The sequence below is a fragment of the Cyprinodon tularosa genome, unplaced genomic scaffold (assembly GCF_016077235.1).
Source record: "Cyprinodon tularosa strain WSP-4 unplaced genomic scaffold, ASM1607723v1 ctg226, whole genome shotgun sequence".
NCBI classification, from domain to species: Eukaryota; Metazoa; Chordata; class Actinopteri; order Cyprinodontiformes; family Cyprinodontidae; genus Cyprinodon; species Cyprinodon tularosa.
This window is the reverse complement of record NW_024038844.1, coordinates 97,967-113,600: the sequence shown is the minus strand read 5'-3', so window position 1 is coordinate 113,600 and position 15,634 is coordinate 97,967. Positions and strand designations below refer to the sequence as shown.

The 15,634-nt window shown below is 36.7% G+C and overlaps 1 protein-coding gene across 2 annotated transcripts in view; it reads left to right on the top strand.

The window, feature by feature from the left end:
• Positions 1-12,093, top strand: part of LOC119784453 (E3 ubiquitin-protein ligase SMURF2-like) — a 98,747-nt gene extending 86,654 nt beyond the window's left edge. For both annotated transcript variants that reach the window (XM_038286505.1, XM_038286504.1), the window contains exons 13-20: positions 1,891-1,994; positions 2,071-2,185; positions 2,371-2,549; positions 4,931-5,068; positions 5,183-5,303; positions 5,431-5,632; positions 8,546-8,621; positions 8,837-12,093. In XM_038286505.1, coding sequence (XP_038142433.1) covers positions 1,891-1,994; positions 2,071-2,185; positions 2,371-2,549; positions 4,931-5,068; positions 5,183-5,303; positions 5,431-5,632; positions 8,546-8,621; positions 8,837-8,936 — 1,035 coding nt within the window. In that variant the 3' untranslated portion in view covers positions 8,937-12,093. The remainder of the gene's footprint in view (positions 1-1,890; positions 1,995-2,070; positions 2,186-2,370; positions 2,550-4,930; positions 5,069-5,182; positions 5,304-5,430; positions 5,633-8,545; positions 8,622-8,836) is intronic.
• Positions 12,094-15,634: the final 3,541 nt, after the last annotated feature.

Below are 15,634 nucleotides of genomic sequence, written 5' to 3'. Positions count from 1 at the left end.
ATGTTTTCAAGCAGAAACCGGTGGTGCAGGTTTCTGACGGCAGAGCCACTGCAGGCCCCTGGTGACGTGTGCGAAAAATTATGCACACTTAGGGTATTATTGCTCCTGACTGCTGTTGTGACTTCATTAACCTGATAACTTACGTAACTCAGAAAGCTCTAAGAATGAAATATGTTTTAGGTTAATGATAATTTTAAAAGTAAGAATAATGTCCAATGTCCATCTATTTTTTCTACTCATTTGTTTTTGCATTGAGCCACCCGTCCTTCAGCGTCTGCTTTCTCTAAACAATGAAAGCTATTATTCACAAATACATACGTGATATTTTTATTTCCTAAAGATTCTCTATAGGGCTGAAACAATCAGATTAATTGTAATTAATCTATTATTGAAATAATCTTTAACTAATTTAGTAATCAATTAACTGGAGAATAGAGACTGTAAAACAGAGCAACCCACTCAGAGCAGTAATTATATCAATAATTTTAACATTTTGCATTTAAAATAAAAATTAAAAACATTTTTGTCTGTCAATCTGCTCTGTCCAGAGCTCCTCAACTGGAAATATTTTAGTCTTACCTGGTTTAAATTCATAAAAATCTTCTTTAAAGATTCTTTGGCTATCTGATTATTAATCGATTAATTGAAAATAAAAAAACATCAACATAATCGATTTGCAAAATAATCTTTAGTTGCAGCCCTAGTTCTTTAGAAAAAAAAAAAAGGGAACTCATGTTCCATGAAAGTTATATTTTTATGACTGTATTATGTTCCTTATTTCTGCACACAAACATGGTCAGCAATTTGCCAAAATTAGATTTAAAGAGTTGAGTCTATAAAACGTTAAAAAAAATGTCTTTGTCTCTCATGATCCCACAGCTTTCTATGGAGAATTTATCCAGTTTGATTTCATCTAAACTTTAACCAACTACGGATGCAACAATCCTGATTTTTTTCATCTCAGATCCAATTTCAATTTTAGACTTTTCTGATACCAAGACTCCAGTTTCCTAAATGTTATTATCAATGCTGTTAATATGTGTGTGACAGTATATATGTAAATACACACTTGGGATTAGTCTGAGGTCAGAATAGGAACTTTAAAACAAAAAATTTTGTTGAAAGGATAAATTCCACCCTGCAAACAAATATCAGCTGTACTTATTTATTCATTTATGACCTTTATTCGAAGAGGTAAAGCTTCTCTGAATAGAATCTCCTTTTCAAGAGAGACCTGTCAAAAGTAGGAAAAAAATCTGAAGCAATACTAAAGCCTTTATATGATTTATAGATGCTCAAAAAGGGTAAACCTCCCTGCTGTTTAGATTTTTAACTTGAAATTAACTAAAAATATATTTAATTTTTTTATAGAAATAGACTGAGCAGACACGCCCCTATGGATCGGGCCTGTTTAAACCAATAAATGAATTTTCTTTAGTATCTCTATACCTAGATCTAATGACATCAGGCTGCGACACACAGGGCCAAAGGGGTCCAGGGCCCCTGCAGAATAGTTCCCTGCCCTGTTTTGGCCCCTGTAGTGACAGCAGCATACTAAATCAATCCAGAACGATGAAATAATCAGGCAAAGAAACCCTAACAGATTTGATCTCAGATCAATTTCTGATTTGACCTTCAGAGTTTTACTTTAATACTGATTTAAAAATAAATTGAATGCATTAAGAACCTGCAGCTCCAGAGCATCAAGTGGTTCTTTGACTATGATGCAAACGTTAAAAAGATGTATCTCACCCCACCCTGGCCCTCCTAGTAAACCTGTGCAGACGTATATTTGATATCGTACACAATATTTTAACACTTGGTGTTTTGTTGTCATGAAATTTTAGCACTATTCATTATATAGTAATAGTTTTCTCTGTTAAATTTCAGGAGTCGTATCGGCAAGTGATGAAAATGCGTCCAAAGGATCTGTGGAAAAGACTGATGATCAAATTCAGAGGAGAGGAAGGATTGGACTATGGAGGAGTAGCTCGGTAGGTTGTTGCTGGTTCGACATACGTTTAAAAGCTTTGACTTAAAACGACGAGGCTAAATCAAACTGCGTTTCAGGGAGTGGTTATACCTGCTGTCACACGAGATGTTGAACCCATATTACGGCCTGTTCCAATACTCCAGAGACGACATCTACACTCTGCAGATTAACCCAGACTCTGCCGTCAACCCAGTGAGAAAACACAATGTCTTATGTGGTCAGACTGTCTGTATCTAAACAAGACTTAGATTTATCCAAATGCTAATAAGATATCACCATGGTGATAAGTGTCTATTTTTGATTGACTGTTATTTAAGAGGTTTAATCAGAATCTAGATAAGCAGTGTCTTTATGTTGTGATCCTCTGTAATCTGCAGGAACACCTGTCCTATTTCCATTTTGTGGGTCGTATTATGGGCATGGCGGTGTTTCACGGCCACTACATCGACGGAGGCTTTACGTTGCCGTTCTACAAGCAGCTGCTCGGAAAACCAATCACGCTGGACGACATGGAATCCGTCGACCCCGACCTCCACAACAGCCTTGTTTGGATCTTGTAAGAAGGAACATATTTCTTCATCAGACGTCAAGCATAGCTGCAGGCGGTGTTGCTTATGAGGCATTTTAATCAGTACTCTGCAGTTTTTTTGTTTTTTTTTATTCAGTGTTCTTGGAGAAAAGTACAATATGAAGGAATTACTCCAGGAGTACGTTAGTCTAAATACTTACAGCTTAAAAAATGATTTTTTTTCCCTACAATTTGTTTCAAGTATTTATTTACATTCTTACTCTTTTAAGTAAGATTTTCCTGCAACCTACATCTATTTGGATTAACATTTCATGTAGGGAAAAAAATAAAAAAGCAAAGCTGTTAACTTTTTTTCTCATAAAAAGAAAACAAATTAACTCTTTGAACTGTAGCGCCCTCTGGTGTTAAGGTTGTGGAACATCTCTTAAAATATGCAGCAGTTAAAAAGCCTCTTTTGTTTTGTCACTGACTGATAGTAAATACTGCTTTTATTATCCAGATAAGATTAATAATCATCAGTTAATCTAGTAATTCAAGCTTAAAACACTTTGCAGAGATGATTTAAGCAAATCTTTCAGTCAGATTGGTGAACCATTTTCTATCAAAGGAAAACTGTACAATAGACATTCGCTTGAATGTCTATTGTACACTGAGCATGCATGCAGTGACAGTGAAGAGGAAAAACTTCCTTTTGACAGGAAGAAACCTTCAGCAGATGGACAATAAAAAGACAAAAGGAGCATAAATGTGTTCTAAGTTAAAAAAGGTAGCAGTGAAGTAGCCCTATAGGTGGCTCAGATTGGGAAAGACGGTTTTCATGTCATGTAATCATAAATCCCCTCTAACCATCATGTAAGATCAAAGACTGACTGACACAATACACAGCATACAAAGAAGAAAAAAGTTAAATAATATAAGTAATAAAAAATACTAAGCACTGTCAAAGGCAAACAAATACACTTTAGGAATCAGTTTAATTATTTGTTTTATCTGCAAAAATGTTCAAATTGTGCTAAATTACAGTTAAAGTTACAAAGATATTAAAACCAAAAACTATTTTTCATGTTCCCAAATATCAGTTTCATTAATTCATTATCAAGATAAAGATGAAAATCATTATTACGAATAAATAATTTCACAATCACAGAAGCCAAACATGCTTTGCTTTATTTTGCAGTTTTAATTTTCCACTTTTCATTCTCCATAATGATGATTGTTCATGAAAGAGTTCCTCTAAATGCATGTTTATTTAAGTACATTTATATGATTTGGGTTTGCTGTTTTTCAAAAACTTTAGGCTGAAAGAGCTCATTAAAACCTGGTTAGGTGCAGCTATGTTCAGTGTCTGTCGACCCTCATCAAGCATCCATTATAGGTGGAACAGGAAGGAGACAAACACAGAACCCTGCTTTATGAAATACTGAATTTTATGATGGTACAGTTGGCATCAGCAACCATGGAAATTCACAAATAAAGTATTTATTTTTAGAATTTCACCTTTATTTTCTACTTAAAATTCATTTAATACATTACATTTTTTTCAAACCAATTGTGCAAAACAACTAAATGAATGCACCAGCCAGACCCTGTGAACGGATGTTCGCCAGGACACTCCGCTCAAAATTTGCTCTGCGCTCACCCTAATTTTCCTGCCGCTCTGGTGAAATCGCTCCACGTTTGCTCAAATTTTTAGGAGAAGGTATTTTCTGACATTTTTCCTTCATGTAATGATGCCAGGGCCCTGGGACACACGGCGTTTGATTTAATGACGTCCTTTAAAGAATATGTTTAACTGGCTGTTACATTATCACACTGTTTCCCAGCTGTGAACGTAACACCTCGTTCCATTCATGTTGCCCCATGTTTCCTATTTAACTATTCATTTATTTTATTATTTATTTTGTGGGCGCATAGGAGCGAACTGAAGCGGAGCCAAATCCTTGCTCCGGCCTTTGAATTGAAAACCGCTCCGCTCTGCTGCTCGCTCCATGCTCCGCACCGCTCACATGCTCTGGCACCAGCTGAACAATGTTTACAACAAAGTAATGGCAAATATGTATAAAAGTTTGCATAACAGCCACATAGCATTAAAGTCAGTAATAATGGTAACTCCTTCTACTTTATTGGATGAACCAATAAATTTTTATCATCGGTTATCATCATGTTCAAAATGGGTTTTTCATTAGAAGAGCTCTTTAAATGGAGTTACCCTTTGTGGACATGAACCTGTAGCTTTTTATTGGTGTTGAGTGACGTCGTGACCAGATCAGGTCCATTAAAACCTGCAGGCAAACATCAGGACAGGTTTTTGCTGGAGAGTAAAAAACTGCTTCATGAGCAAAACGTTGGACAGGTTTGTCAGTAAACGCTTTCTGAGTATTAAAGGAGTGTCTAATCCTTCTCCTCAGGGATAATGACATCACAGGCGTCCTGGACCACACCTTCTGTGTGGAACATAATGCCTATGGGGAAATCATCCCACACGAGCTGAAGCCCAATGGGAAGAGCATCCCAGTGACAGAGGAGACCAAGAAGGAGTATGTCAGGTACGGGACTGGACTTAGACAATGATAGCAGAGCCCCACAGCAGCTCCACCTCCTCACTGCTGTTTCTCCTCCTGTGATGTTTTATCTTGCTGACCTTCTTGACCTCCTTGCAGGCTGTATGTAAACTGGCGTTTCCTTCATGGTATCGAAGCTCAGTTTCTGGCCCTCCAGAAGGGCTTCAACGAAGTCATCCCACAGCACCTGCTCAAAGCCTTCGACGAGAAGGAGTTAGAGGTAAACCAGCATCAGAACCCATCCTAGAAACCGGCCATGCATCTCATTCGCTCTCCGTCTTCCGCTCTGTTTTTAATGTTCTAAAGAAGCGGGATTTAACGTGGGAATGAAATGTTTGCGCTTTCAGCTGATCGTGTGCGGCCTGGGAAAGATCGACATCAACGACTGGAGGTCCAACACTCGTCTGAAGCACTGCACCCTAGACAGCAACATCGTCAAGTGGTTTTGGAAGGCTGTGGAGTCGTTTGATGAGGAGCGGAGGGCCCGGCTCCTGCAGTTTGTTACTGGCTCATCCAGAGTCCCACTGCAAGGCTTCAAGGCTTTACAGGGTACTTAATGTCACTCGCCTCTTTTTATCCGATTACTTTAGAGAGCTGATGTCCAGATGTTGCTCCTATCTGGCTGCTGTTGCTTTAGACTGAATTTTAAACTCTGGTCTTGAATTATTTCATCCTACAAAGAAAAATGTTCTTTGATTGTTTAACAGGTTTCATAACAGACTGAAAGGTTGAAATGAATAAGCTTCCATGTTTGCATAGATATGGAAAAATGCTACTTGTTTTATTTTTTACTTTCATAGTTTATTTTGGTTTTGAGTGACTGACATAACCATCATTTCCTCTTTTAGGTTCCCTGAGATTCAAGATGTCAATTAAGCTTCTGCTTTAACGCATTTAAACATTTTTTTTTATCATTATAACAAAGAGTCAAAGGGTGATAGACGGCAGCCTCCGCTTTAAAGAATATGTTTGTTGTGTTGAACAGTTTAGTCCAAACTTTATAAATCTAAATTCTATAGAATTCTACAGAGCTATGATGTAAGATCTTGTAAAAGGTGTGAAAATCCGTTTTTTACTATGCTAGCAAATGGGAAACCAACTTCAGTAATGTGTTATTGAGGTCAATATTTTGACCTCAATAGCCAGAAAGTAACAAAAATGTATGTTGGACATTTTAAAAAAGTAGTCATATGTTGAACTTTTGTTAGAATAAAGTAAAAATAACTAAATAAATAAACTAAATATCCACACAGAAATTATGAAAATAATGGATATCATCTTTCCTGACTAACTAATCACTTCCTGAGGGACAAAAAATAAGAATGAGGTTACAGCCTGAAGAAATGTTAATGAATAAATGATTAATAAAAAAGAACATAAGGCCCTCCTCTCTACACAGATTGAAAGGATTTGCTTAATTTAAAGCCACTAAAATGTCAATATAAGTAAGTACATTTTTATTGAAATAACGGTATTTTCATTCTGTTTGATCAGGTAAGTTAAACCGTTTGCCAATGCGGATGTAAGAGGATATGACCTAATTATCTTATTTTAGAGGAAAAACTTTTCATACAATTATCAGATCATTTTAATTATGTACTTAAATGAAGGTAAAATAGGCCTATATTAGGAAATTCTTATTTTTCTTTAATTTAAGAAAAAAACTCAAACTGTTTTTGAATCCAGTTTTTGGATGTACTTGTTTACACCTGGGAAATTGGGATTTGTTTTAAATGTCCTTCTTACTCTCAACAAATTTTAAATATCAACTAAATGGAATTTGCTTGAAAAGGAAGTTTAAAAAAAACTGGACAAAATCCCAATCAGCAGTTGTTTTTGGAATCATTGGTCACGCTGAGGATGCTGTTAGTTGACTGTTTGTTAAACGCTGCTATACTATATTTTCTTAATTTATTGCAGGATTATTACAATCCCAAATCCTCCGACTCCGCTCTGCTGAGCTCCAGACCTCCTGCGCAAATCAAACCCTACAGCCTCCGCTGTTTTTCCCGTGTTGCTCCCCTCCGACTTCCTCGGAGCTCAAGGAGAGCATGCGCGATATTAGTATTAATTCAAGAGCAAAACATGCGAAAATGAACCCTTGAATTAATATGACATATTAAAAAAACTCCCCACCATCATCCAGCCAGCATATGTTCACTTTCTGCCCAAATACTTTCTTTTTGTTGTGGATTTTTGTAACAGGGATAACTAGGATCATCCATGGTTTATATGAACTATGTTTGTTCTCTGCTTCCAAACTCAGCATCTCTTCATCCAGGCCTGAGATGAGAGGTTTCTTTTGAAGTAATGAGATGCGCTCTTAGAAATTTTGACAGGATTTTAGAAACTTTTAAGCCTCTTAGACTAGTATAAAATAAATATTTTGATCAAGATGAGAAATCTGCTTCCTGGTATGTTGAAGTACCAATAGTTTGCATCCAATCATTTAAACAAACGTTCTTAGTTTTGGGGAATATATGAGCTCACCAATGAGCCTGGAATGGCTTTAGAATGGCTTAGTCTCCATTCAAACCCAGGTTTAAAGCCTTGCAGGGCAGCCTAAAGCCCACTGCTCTCATTAAGACAGAACAAAAGAAAGGAAAATAGCAAATGGTCAGTTCAGGTTTTTTATTAAAATATGAGAGTCAGGAAATTGTCTATATACCAAATTGAACGCTTTGTTGTTCTCTACTTTAAAAAACACTTCAGATCTTTTTTATTTTTTCATATTTTATTTTCTTTAAAAGTCAATGGATGCATAAAAACCTCATTTTATTCAGTATTAAATTCTGTTTAAAGTAACAGATTATTAAAAATGTCTGCGGACCTTGATGATTTTCTTTATTCGTACCCCGCTGATTTTTAATTGTTCACCCCTGGAATAAAGTATACATGTAACCATCACTTCTCCCAAAAAGTGCCTGTTAGTTCACTTTAAATAACACGCTGCTGACATGTTGTACGTTTTTACTGTTGGGGACAATAAAGGGATTTTCTATTTAATTTGTAATCATTCTTAAATATGTTTATTTTATCACATCAGATTAAATTGCTTAATGAATTAAAATAAGAATAAGTACTTAATGGCGCAGCGTATTATCTAATGGTGCATTTCACGATTTAATGGTGTACTTAAATGTTTGAATAATGCTCTGGATAAATGTCACATCTTCTTTCATGGAACATGTATTTATTTTATGGAGAAATTCACATTTGCATATTCAATTTTATACTTTTGCAGTCTTCACTCATGATATTTTTAAATTATATCCAAATGTGCTGATTGTACAGCGCCAGTTGGTAAAAGTTGATGCCGACTGTCTTCGGCCAATGATGTTGCAGCAATCTCTCAGACTCAGCTGATTGTGTGGACAGCCATGATGGTTTTTTTCTAAAAGAAAGCTTTAAAATAATCTCTAATTGTGGCCTTAAACTAAGTCCGGTTTGTTTTTATTGCAGGTGCAGCAGGACCCAGACTCTTCACCATTCATCAGATTGATGCCAACACCAATAACCTGCCCAAAGCTCACACCTGGTGAGGCCCACATCAAGTCGTTAGAGGAGAAAACTTTTATTTTATGGTTAAAAAATACATTTTGTTTAGTTTTCTTTCCATTTGTCTTTGCACATTATTAGTTTTTTTCATTTAAACGTAAAGGTCAGCATTCTTCTTGTTCAGGTAAACGCTTGGCTGTGAACCAGGTTAGTGTTTCAGGTATTCATGCTGTTTATTTTTTCTTTGTTCTTCAGCTTCAACCGGATCGACATTCCTCCCTACGAGAGCTACGACAAACTGTACGACAAGCTACTGACGGCGATCGAGGAGACGTGCGGCTTTGCAGTGGAATGAGGCTACGTGTCGTCTGACGCAGTCGTGCTGGACTCTGATGAAACCTTGCCGCTTTAACACCTCCCCCTCCCCCCTCCGAGGACCCCAGCCTACAGTCTTCCTCCTCTCCCACCCACTTCCACGTTCCTCCATCATCTGTTCAAACTGCAGCTGCATCCTGTCTTTTCTTTGGTCTCGGTTCTTTATTTTTTGCTCTCATAAAAAAATAAAATAATTTAAAGGTTTTTAGGAAATTGTTACCAGCTTCAAAAATGTACCATTGACACATAAGAACAAATTGCTCAAGCTACTGAATCTGTAACACTGCAGGTAGCTGAGTCATTCCATTAGTAGCCATCTTGGTCTCAGTTTATCCCTCTAAGTCCTCATGGCTGCAGAGCTGGTGTTCCTTCATCCTGCTGGAGCACCTTGGATTCACCCTACCTCAGTATTTGAAGTTATTCATCCTAAAATGCTGTGGAGCAGCTTAACATTTTTAATGAATTGTTTCTTCACACCAGCAGTCATTTAGTACTTAAAAAAATAAAATCTGTATCAGGTGGAAAGAGGCCGTCAACATTATGCAGAATCTGGAGATTAAGGCTTTTTTCATCCCAAAACGGAGCAGGGTGGCTAAAGATTTAGTATCCCTTAAATTGCTTTGTTACATTACAGCCTCATACTCGTTTGTGTAAAGGTAGACGATTAGCATTTTTAATGCGTCGAAATCTATAAAAAGTGTGTATTTTACATTCAGCACCCTTTCACTCAGAAAACAACTCAAATTAGAGGGAGGGATTAATCTGAAAGTTCCCTTTAGGTCTGAGTTAGTCCAGGTACTGCTGGGCTTTGATCCAATCAGTTCCTTGGTAACGGTTCCTCTGGTAACAGTTCCTCTGGTAACGGTTCCTCTGCTGGTAGGTCTGGTTTTGTCCTGTCAATGGATGTAATTGGCTTTCCTCCAGTAGCGCTCTGTAATTATTTCCTATTAAACCTGACCAGTTTATCTGCTCCGCTGATGAAAACATCCCCAACATGAAGTTTTCCCTCAGTTCTTTGCATATGACTGTACAAATAGTTTTTGCTTTACTTTGTTTCAGAATTAATCCATAGAAAACTCTTTGGCTTCCTGCCTGCCGGATCTGAGGAGTTTACACCTAACTCTTGTCCTGCTGGCAGACTGTTCCACAGCTGATCTGGTTTCATTTCCTGTCGGTTATGGCTGACGGCCGTCTGTGGGGAAAGTTTGCCGTTGTGGTTGCAGAGGATGTTAATTAAAGGGTATCTGAGTAAAAGGGGTTGAAATCATATACACACCTAAGTTTTTTCTGTTTAAACGCAAATTCATGCATCGTCCTTCCACCTTACAATTTTGAACTGACCTGAAAGAAATGCTGCAAAATGCGTCGCAGTGATGCACTTTTTGCAAACCGAAGATGTGAAAAAGTGCAAAGTATATCAATACTTCAGCAGACACTGCATGTCTGTATCAGTCCGCACGCACACAGACGCGTTCTAGTTACGTTTCATCTTCAGTTTGCCGTATCTCAATGCAGAGCTGATGAAACCTCACTTTTTTCTGGGGCTCATCTTCCTCCTCACCTCTGCACACGACTGTCTGCAGCAGCATGCACGCCTGTGATATGCTGTTGATCTAACCCCAGACCACTCGCTGATGGAACATAGCTGAAAAAAGGAGACACACACACACGGGAGGAGGTTTTAAGCAGATTGCTTTTCTTCGTCACATAATTTTAGATTTTCTCACTTTTTACACTTCAGAGCACTTTACGAAATGCGCAGTGATGGCATGAGTGCTACTTTTATGTGGGATTAAAGTATATCGTTTCCTTTTGTGTGTGTGTGTGCGCCCATATTAGTTATAAGCAGATAAAAAGAAGTATCTATAGACCTGTAATTTTTAAGTATATATGTACCATGATATAGCTATTTTGTATATTGTTGCTTGTTTTTCTTTGGTTTTAATTGCACGCATGTTAAATCTCTGCATTCTCAGGTGAAGTTAGAAGTTTTTTTTCTTATTTTATTTTATTTTTTTTACAAAAAAGAAATAAATTTGGCTAATATGTGAAGAATCTAAAATTCAGAAAGCTTTTCTCCCTGTAGGCGGCCATCATGCAAATAGGAATATTTAGGTCCGTTTCACAACTGAAAATTTGAATTCCACCGCTGAAATGTTTTATTATTATAATGCATCAAATGGAAGTTAAGGATGCAATGCTTTTAACTAATCGGGATGTAATGGGTGAAACCATCATCAGCTCTCTGAAAGCCAAACAGTGAGACGCTCCTTTATGAACGGAGGAAGTATGGATGGATGTTTGAGTTTATTTTTTAATAGTTTTTCTGTTGTTTTTTTATATATATATTTTTTGTCAAGGGAAAAAATATCAAATTCATTTGTATACATTTAATTGCAGCCATGAACCCGATTCATATCACGTTTATATCAGGCAGGAGGAACACGAGTACGGAACGTATGCAGTCCTTGCGAAGTTTGCGGGAATTCAACAAATTATGCATCTAAAACTTTTCTATTAACCGTACAGTTATTGGACTGTTTTTTTAATGATTTTAATCATGTTAACACATATTTGTCACTACCCCTCCAATCAGTGCAGAACTTTGCAGCATTCACTTTTTTGAAAGCAACAAACTTGTACATTCTCTAGATTTGACACCATAAAAAAAAGCATTGGTTTAAAAAGATATGTAGCAATCTTTAACCTGTTGCAAGTCAAAATGTTGAATACACGCTCCTCCCCCTTGTTTGGAACATTTAAACATGGATGCCACATTTTCTACATGCATGTTTGTCTGGGCCCAGTAGAGCTCAAACGGTTTTCCGAAATGTATGTTTAAATTTTTGTGTCTACGTCTGAGATTTTTTGGGGATTCAATTCAGTAAAAAGAAGCAAACCCTGTTTTGTTTTTTTTTCTAAAACATTTTTATGGCATATTTCCTTTGATTTTTATATTTATTTCAACAGTATACATTTGTTCATAGTTTCCACTTTAGCTGCTCTGTGAGTTTGTAACTTACACTTGTACATAAGGACAATAAAGACGCAAAGTAAGAAACTTCTTATACCCTTGCAGAACACTGAGCAATAAAAAAGTATGCTGTTTGAACCCAACAGCAGTATCTTTTATAGAACAACATGCATTATTGTCTTTTTTTTTGGTGGTGAAACTAAAACACTGATTATTTCTTAATGTGTTTTAAATCTGAAAAATATTAGAACATTTTAATTTAAGCTTTCCACTTGGTAACGTAAGTTATTCTTAAAATGTTGCTGAGTAATCTTTTGTGGAGTTAAACATCTGCAGTGTTAATGATGTAGCCTCGTGAGACCATCCTGATCTCGCGAGCTTTCAATATTTCACTCGCTAATCAGTCTGGAGATACGGCTTGGAGCCGTTCACCAAACGAACGTCCAATCAGCGTTGGCTTTGAGGCGGGTTGAGGTGTGACGCAACGAGAAGCGCGAAAGTTCAGTCTAAAGAACATGGCGGCTTCAGCCGATGAAACTAGCGTTAGCATGGCTATCGAGCAAGTTTTATCGGAATTACAGAGTATTTCTTCACTGAAAGAAGAGCAAAACACTGCTCTGGAGGCTTTTCTCAGAGGAAAAGATGTTTTTGCTCTTCTCCGGACTGGTTTCGGCAAGAGTTTGATCTATCAATTGGCTCCTCTTCGTCGTCGCTCTGTTACGTCATATGCTTCGTTGATCTGATTGGTTTATTTGGCCCGTCTATCACCAACATAGGCCAATCAGCTAACCAGTATTTTCGCCCCTTCCCAAAATTACTTCTATGGAAGGTTTCCATATGGATATGCGGAGCAAATCCATCTGGCGGAGTCAGGTTATTAATGATGTCCCTAAGATTAAAAAATAAAAATAAAAAATCATCTCCGAAACCTGAAAATCTGCTAAAACAATTTAACATTACTTTTTTTTTTAACCGTTATGAAGTAGTACAGTTTTTTGTTGATATTTAACAGCACATTGTTTATATCATACTATTTGTGAAGAGGAGTCCATTTCAATAAGCAGGTTTAGCAAACTCAAATCCTCAACTCTCAATTCATCTAGCTTAAGGTGGGAAACTGAGTTTTAAGTTTCATAAAAGCTTCTATGCATTGTTCAATCAACACGAAGTAGGCCTACTGAGTTGAAAACATGCATAACAACTATACAGTCATATGAAAAGCTTTGGGCACCCCTATTAATCTTATTTCTAAATATTTGGGTGTTTGCAACAGCTATTTAAGTTTGATATATCTAATAACTGATGGACACGGTAATATTTCAGTATTGAATTGAAGTTCATTGGACTAACAGAAAATGTGCAGTACGTGTTAGTTATCAGGGCAAATATTAGAAAGGATGTATTTTATTAAGTTATCATGATAGAGCTTAGAAAGCTGGCAGTATTAATCTTGGCTAGTGGTTTGTGTTTATTAGACTTGTTTTTAGGGACCACTTTTCCTGGCAGTCATGTTTTTGGTTTGAGGAAAAGTTTCCAGAGAGGTTCCACACATACAGAAGGATATCATGCAAACTCAGTGCAGAAAGGCAACGTCTGAACCCAGGATCTACAGAGTTGCACTGCAGAAATCTAGAAACACCTAGATTTGCCTTGTTTTTGCAAATAACCTTTAAAAAAATTTGCATTTCTTGTAAAAAAAAAAAAAAAAAGGTTTAATTTCATTTTCTCATTTTAAGGGGTGAAATCTGCATCATGTAGAGACAGAAGATGAATTTGAGAGTTTGATGTTAATTATTTTATTTGTACAACGGAATAATTCAGCTGAGGGTGGCTGATGGACACCATCTGCTATAGCTGCAAGGATCCAGACTGAAAGCTTCCACTGACCTACTGCAGCATTTACTAATGTCGAAGAAGCCAGCATCATCGACCTCCTGGGTCTTCCTGGTGAGACTTTGTGAAAGTCAGTGTAAGGTCATGAAATGAGATCGTTCTTTACCAGAAACATTGCTTCTGTGAGAACAAATTTGATTGGACCAACCTGCTGGATGACAGACCCCTACAAACGGCTCTGGGCTCAGACTGTCGAGTCTATCTCACGTTCAGTAGATTGAAGAGATTTGTGTTTATGGACGTCTGTGTCACTGCTCGTACAGGATTTTTTTAATTAGTAAGCTTGGTTCATGCTAATAATAATAATTGAACTACATTAATTTCACTCTGGAGAAATTCTCCTCTGCATTTAACCTATCTCTGTGGTGAGCATTGTGGGGTTAAGGGAGCCAGAGTGGCGGTCTGTGGGGCTTGAACTCAGAACCTCCAGCAGCCAAGCGCAATGCTTTAACCATTAGGTCACCAATGGAAACAGAAATTCTTTACCATTTTATTAAACGCAGATTTTAAGGCCACATTTATAGAAACTTTTATGTATTTCATTATTTATATAAAATAAATGCAGGAATAATAATTTTTCAATTTCTGCTATTAAATTTCAAGTAAATGTGAAGACATTATTAAATAAAATAGATTTTAGTTGAGGTGCTTTCATATTGTATATGCTGCATAGCTAACATTTGACCAATTAGGTGTCTGGTCTGCTAATGGTTAGCATTAGCAAATATTGAACTTATCCAGAAGGAAAGTGGCTCCTCCGCCCTTTGCTTCCTTACGTTAGCATCAAGATCCAAACCTCTGCCGTTGTTCTCCCTCGTTTTGCTTCTTTTGGCTTGAAATTGACTAATTAACACTTAAAAGTTCAACCTACTATTCCTATTAGTACAGAAGTTGGAATGGTAACCAAAAGTAAATATTTAAATACATGGACCAATCAAATTGTATAAAACAGTTATTTATCTGCTGTTTTTCCCCTTTTAGTAAAATCAATACTTTATTCAGCACCATTGAAGAGGTTTGGTTTTAAATAAAAATACTTTTTAAATAATTTTGATGAAAATGTAGCTATGACCCATAATTAACTGTTGCACAGGAAAGTTGGAAATAAAGAATATGAAATTATGTAATGAATTTAGTAAATGTTCAGGTTTTATGTAAATGATGAAATATACGTATTGATTCTGTTGGGTTCTGGAATTAACAGTTGACCTCGTCTGACTTACAGTAAAGTGTGTCCCAGTGCCGTCCTCCGTTTGGGTTTCCTCCTCGAACTTTTGACTGAAATGTTTTTATCCTATAAGCCTTAAAACAAAGTAAAATGTACATCTTATGCAAATAAATTTAATGAATTTAAACCAGTGATTCCACACATTTAATAGATGTTGATGTTTGTTTTTGCTTCATATCCACAAAAAACAATGTGTGCAGAATTAAGAGGCAGAATCAGTGGGTCTTTTTAGGTTTCATGATTTGGTTAAAAATAGAGTAACAATCAAGCAGAGGTTAAAGTGAATTCATAAACAGACTGATTACCGTTGCCCCTGGTGACCAGAGATCAATCCGGGTTAATTTAAAATCAAACATTAAAGTTAAATAAATAATCCCCTCATGGTTTACGTATTAAAAAGGAAGACATCTTGTGTAAAAGGAAGATAAAGTTAAAACTCGTCAGTGTGACAACTTTCTCTCTGCGGTCCTTATTTGGCAACAAAGGGAACATTTCATTGTTTCACAATAAAAGCACAAATGACTGCAGTCAGGACAATAAAACATTCTTATTCAACACGTTGAACCGAGGAGGAGGAGGAGGA